Genomic DNA, 6,038 nt, shown 5'->3' on the forward strand with positions numbered 1-6,038 from the left:
GTGTTGTGCTTGCAATCTATTTGCAGTTCCTGTTTTCATATTTGTTCAACATTTCAGTGACTTTTACCCAAGTGCGTGGCATTTCATGTGGAGTTTCATATCTGAGGCTTGATAAGTCTTGTGGTCGCAAATTCCACAGCTGTAGGGTTTCACAGTCATGTGATTCTTCTTCATGTGTTTCATTATTTGACTTTTAAACGCGGCCTTGTAGTCGCACATATCACAGCTGTAAGGTTTCTCCCCAGTGTGTGTTCTCGTGTGTTCCACCAGCCGGTACTTGTCGTAGGCCCTGTAGCCGCACTCATTGCACATGAAACGTTTTCCAGCCGTGTGATGTTTCATGTGCTTCTTCAGATTGTGCGGGTACATCGATCTAAATCCACACTGGTTACACTTATAGGGTTTGAAATTGTTTTGCATACTATTATCATTGGGAACAAGAGATGGCCTGTTGTCGTAAGTTGGGAAATTGCTGGGTTGGTCACGTTGGACGTTACTCTGTTCATGTCCGGTGTCGACGAAACCTGTGTCTCTGTCATCAGGAAAACTTACAGCATTATCTGGGTTGGACGGTTGATATATTTGCCTGATTCTATCGTCTTCAGACACGTGGCATTCCCACTGGCGTACGTCACTGTGGTCTGGATTTGGCTGCTGAGAGGCTGTGGATATTTTCTCACGCGATTTGTTCCCTCCCAGAGGATTCTTCGGGTAAGAAGAAGAACTCATTGGATTCATTATATTGAACACGTGCGTGCCCAGAGTAGGGGAGTCAACGTTGGCATCATCATCACAAGCTCTAGTTTCTCCGTCCTCAGTTGTCATGTCAAAGGGTTCTTCTTTGATGACAATGGGGGAGTCTGCTGTGGTGTTTACTTGTGTTGGAGGGGTATCTTCTGAAGGAAGTGTTGATGAACTTGGACTGGGAACGTCACAAAGCTGCTCTTGTTGCAGCTGTGCCTGGTCTGTATTAAGCTCGGCTTCCTTTGCATTCATGCGATTTTCACTTCTTGTATCGTTATTTTCCGGGTTCATCGCAACGTCCAGCCCAGACCGTTGCCGCGAGGGGCCAGGACTTGACGACATTGTTTCAGCGTACGCGGTCGGGGCATTCTCGCGCATGATTCTTTTGGTACGTTTCTCTCGAGGTACGATCACAGGGTTTGAAAAATCTACATCTGAAATTGATCTCCTTTCTGACTGACGGTATTCTTCTAACATGACATCCCTAAGGATGCCGACCAGTCTGTCCTTGATGCTGTTCTCTCTGTCCAGGTTTTTTACCCTTCTGTTGAGTTCATATATCAGCTCCTCCATGTTGAGTCTGGGGAGGACTGATATGGTCACCTCGCGTGACAGGCCACAGGTCACCTCATGTTGTCCAGGCATGCTGAAGGTCTGCATTGATAATTGAAATATGTTACGGAACTGAAATTTTAGTTCTGAAGTTAAGTCTACATGTTTTTATCAATGACAAACGTTGGTAGAATTGCCATTTCGTCCGTGGTCAGATTGGAATTCCAGTCTGTCTTAGGAGAATTTGGAATTGCCCTAGGACAGACTCACACAGAGGATTGGAATTCCAATATTCAGAATGCAATTCCTCTTAGAATTCTTATCTGTCCTGGGCCCAGATTGGAACCAGTTCTGTACTGCAGCTGAATGCTAAAAGCTTATGCTTTATATGTCAGTGAAGGTTAGACATCCTGGTAATAAGATACGCCAAAAAACAGTACTAGTAAGTAACACAAGCAACTGGATATGATTTTGGAAATGGTTTCCAAAATCATATCCAGTTACTTGAGTAACTGTTTTTTTTTTTTTTGGCGTAGCTGATACTTAATGCTTGCAAAATCTCATGTACATTGTACATGATTATTAACATGTGACGTGTGCATAGCCCAACAGGGCAAAAATATACAAACAAGGTCTTCAATCATTCATATTCATGATTAAAATGATGCAAACATCATTTCTAGTGCCGCACTGATCTAAACGCATATAGTTACGTTTTTCGTGAAAATTATGAAGATAGCGTTATATTCTTGGCCAAAGAAGTCATACATTAGCTGAGCGGGAGCTCTTTCGCCAGGAAGTTTAACTCGAAAACTGTGTCTTTTGTTCTTTGTAGTAGGACGCCCCCCTCCCCACATTTAATACTAGTAATAATATAAATATAGCGTTAACCTCCTACGATTATTTGGGTTATAATTGCACAGAATACCACGTTTTAGAGTCTACTTCAACTTAAAAAGGTTCATCCTACCTGATTTGTTGCCACGCCGTCAGAAGAAGGTGAATTTAAAGCCAAGACGTCGACGTCCTAGAACAAATATGGCTGACACAAACCACACCCAGGTCAAAGGTTACGTCAGGTCAGGACCACTGATGACCCATTTGATGTCATGATTTTTTGGCATGAAGGCTGACGACACTGAGATAGTTTTGATAGAAATCCAGCAGCTTTGTCGCCCGTTGGATACTGTCTGGCCAATTGACGTGTATACTGTCTAAGCTACTGAAACATCTGGGAGATCCTTTCGGAAAACATTGTTTTTGCTCAGTTTCTTCTTCTTCTCCAAACAAATAAGGTCAATGACCTGAAGCAGACGTCTGTCACCATGGCAACTAGCCTTGGGTTAAGTCATGTTGCAATTTATAGCAGGAGAGATGTCACCATATATATGAATGTGTATGAGCAAGGACATTACCTGAGTATAATGTCCTTGGTATGAGTAATAATTAACAGAGCATGCAGACCATATGCAAAAGTAAACATTATGCATTTGCTTTGCAAATGTTACCTTTCTAGTTATCTTTATGATTTATGTATAATGTACCAAGTAGCATTTGTTAGGTTTTGGAAGGTGTGATGACTGGTTTCCATGGTGACAGATAATCCTAAACACCTATTTGAATGACATTAAAGCTAATGAAGACATCTGAACACTTATTGTTTTAAGTCTGACTCCTTGCCTGGAAATGAACATTATCCTGCATTGTACAGGCAGGGGCCTGATAAAGCCAGGGACAGTTCAAGAGTTTGCACTACAGGCTAGCCAACTTGTAACTCAAGTTTTAATTAATTGAGACAGGAGTACAAAATCTTTGCCAACGTTCAACTTTATTCCTGTTGTCAAGTATAGAGACACAGCAGACAAGGTTGTAACATGACACCAGAACAAGTAAAGATGCTAAATTTAAAATATCACATCTACATTGTTTTGCTAACTTTTACTGCTCTCATCTAATTACATGAAAACAAACTTTGAGCTAAACCTTAGGAACCAAGCCCAAAATACATACAGCTGAAACGTTGAGCTAAACAAACTTTGAGCTAAATCACACAGGGACAGAGCTCAAAATTATAATATATACAATTGAAACAAGGTTTCTCAGTAACAAAGTATGCTTAAAGTTCAAGTACTGAAAAAAAGTCATGCAAATTTACACCATATATTTCTGGTGCTGTACAGTGTACACACTAGTATACAGATACAACTGGTGACTGATAGACAGTGATTTTACATTTGTATCTTATTTGGTTCATTTTTTCTTCATCTATACGTGTATGCTAGTGAGGAGAAACTAGAGCTAAGATGCCAGTGCTGTTAGCACCTGGCGTAAGGCTTCTCTGGCCGAAAGGATTCTCACTCATTTGTGGTAGGGTTCTCGTACCCTGGCTAAGTTATATTCATTGTGCTTGTTTTTCATATGTCGAATGAGGCTGCCCGTGTCAGTAGTCCTGAAGTCACACACTTGACAACAGTAGGGCTTCTCACCAGTGTGACGCCTCATGTGTACAGTGAGAGCGGGTTTGTGAGCCGTTCTGTAGTCGCATCTTTCACACTTGAGGGGCTTCGCACCAGTGTGCACGAACATGTGTTTCTTAACGTCCGACTTTCGGTAGGTCTTATAGTCACAGAGTTCACACCTGTGTGGTCTCAAGCCCGAGTGCACTTTCAAATGCTTCACAAGGTCGCTTTTAATTGCTGTCTTGAACTTGCAGTTACTACACTTAAACGGTTTCACAGCAGAATGCCTTTTCATGTGCGTGGCAAGGTTTCCGTTATTCGTTGCCCTATAACCACACTTGTCACACATAAAAGGCCTGCTATCAGCTTGTGTTTCAGCGTCGGGTAGAATAGGTGCTGCGCCCTGATCCGGAGTTGCATTTTCATCACCATCCAAAGGAGTTGCCGTAGAATAAGTACCCATTGTGCTACTTGTATCAAGCAACTGGGTACTGAAAGATGGTGTGTCGTCAGAAGATGAAGTTATACATGTAATTGCTTCAGCGTATGCAGCTGGGATGATCTCTTGCAGGGTTAGCGTCTCGTGTTCTTGTTGTACGGGTAGCGTTATGGTCACTTCGTTTGGAAAACTTCCTTCTGCCTTCCTCCCCAACTGATGGTATTCCTCCAACATGACATCCCTAAGGATGCCGACCAGTCTGTCCTTGATGGTGTTCTCCCTGTCCAGGTTTTTCACCCTTCTGCTGAGTTCGAATAGCAGCTCTTCTACGTTGAGTCTAGGGAGGACTGACATGGTCACTTCACGTGAGAGGCCGTAGATCAACCCAGGCATCCTGCATTCATAAATGAAATAAGCCTGTTAGTTACAAAATGTAATGTTATATCTATTGACTTCTTGGACATTATGTGCAATATTATGACTATTGCCGATTTTCCTGTATGTCAACACCTATAAATCTATGACGTCAAAGGCTCTTTTAGATACACCAAGGAGGTAATTCTTGCCTATGCTCAACGTATATAGCAAGGTTGAAATTAGGTTACTTAGTTATTATGTATGGGGTATGAAACGTGTTTTTTTTTGGTGCAGTTTTGTACTCGTAGGACGCCCCCTCCCCACATAATTTTGGTATAGGCCTAAGGGTCATGTTTTAACTTACCTGCTTTATTAGCGTAAGAAGCTCAAGGAAGGTGGTTTAGGAGTATTTCTTCCTTTGAATCTGGAGCCAAGATGTCCTAGAATTGGAACAAATATGCATGAATTAATGTTTGGCATGGCTAAAACTTATGTCATAATTTGGTCGAACCGGACAAGCGAGATACTAATTATAAGTAGACAAGAACGTCAAATTATGACTATTTATTTACCTCAAACCGATGTTTTTACGACCTAAAGGAACATAACGACTATTTATGCTTATGTTGGGTAACTGAAAGTCAACTTACTTCCTTGTTGATGCGCAGAAAATCGTAAATTCTAAGAGGCAAAAACAGACGCGTCGCTGAGTCGCTTCAGTAGGAAACAAGATGGCGGGACAGGGTCAAAGGTGAAATTCATGACCTGATTACCCAGATAGCTTCAGCGGAACAGTGCGGACCGTACAAATCACCAAAGGTTCAATGGTTGAGTGGTTAGCATGGGAAATAATTGAAATAGAAAAAAAAGACTGTTACAGCAAAAAAATCTACAAGAAAGGGTTCATGTCTTTTCGTGAATGTGTTGTTTTTTGCCAAAAAAATACACCATGAATACACCATGCATGAATACACCACACACCGGCATGAATACACCATGTCAAAAGCAGATGGTACACTGCACAGGATAGAGTGCATCGAGGAAGAAAAGGACCTGGGTGTACTAATTGACAGTAAGCTGAGTTTCAGTAGCCATGTACAAACCCAGGTCAACAAGGCCAACAGAGTACTGGGGACTATCAAACACACCTTTAAGTACCTGGATGAGGACTCCTTCATGTTGCTATACAAGAGCCTAGTCCGCCCACACTTGGAGTACGCTACAGCTGTATGGTCACCCAGAACTAAGAGGGACAGAGACCTGTTAGAAAGGGTACAGCGAAGAGCGACAAAGCTAGTGTCAAGTATAGCCCACCTCTCATATTCGGAAAGGCTAGCAGTCCTGGGCCTACCAACGCTGTACTACAGAAGGCAGCGAACAGATGTAATACAGCTGTTCAAAATCACACATGGGATAGACATGGTACGTATTAACCAGTGCAAGCTGTGCAACAGAATGTCACTCACACGCAGCAGTGCCACAAATAC

General features: G+C 42.2%; 2 protein-coding genes across 2 annotated transcripts; both read right to left on the reverse strand.

The window, feature by feature from the left end:
• Positions 1 to 63: 63 nt before the first annotated feature.
• Positions 64 to 2,365, reverse strand: LOC109467278 (B-cell lymphoma 6 protein-like). The gene is made up of 2 exons (XM_019765222.1): positions 2,267 to 2,365; positions 64 to 1,398 (listed from the first exon to the last, which is right to left on the reverse strand). Exon 2 carries the CDS (start codon positions 1,387 to 1,389, stop codon positions 64 to 66), a length of 1,326 nt encoding a protein of 441 aa, XP_019620781.1. The 5' UTR covers positions 1,390 to 1,398; positions 2,267 to 2,365.
• Positions 2,366 to 3,119: 754 nt separating this feature from the next.
• LOC109467400 (zinc finger protein 436-like) lies at positions 3,120 to 5,250 on the reverse strand. The gene is made up of 3 exons (XM_019765342.1): positions 5,202 to 5,250; positions 4,916 to 4,991; positions 3,120 to 4,588 (listed from the first exon to the last, which is right to left on the reverse strand). The coding sequence occupies exon 3, from the start codon at positions 4,585 to 4,587 to the stop codon at positions 3,655 to 3,657; it is 933 nt and encodes a 310-aa protein (XP_019620901.1). The 5' UTR covers position 4,588; positions 4,916 to 4,991; positions 5,202 to 5,250; the 3' UTR covers positions 3,120 to 3,654.
• Between the last annotated feature and the right edge of the window lie 788 nt (positions 5,251 to 6,038).

This window comes from Branchiostoma belcheri, unplaced genomic scaffold (assembly GCF_001625305.1).
Source record: "Branchiostoma belcheri isolate BF01 breed outbred unplaced genomic scaffold, Haploidv18h27 scaffold18, whole genome shotgun sequence".
Lineage (NCBI taxonomy): Eukaryota > Metazoa > Chordata > Leptocardii > Amphioxiformes > Branchiostomatidae > Branchiostoma > Branchiostoma belcheri.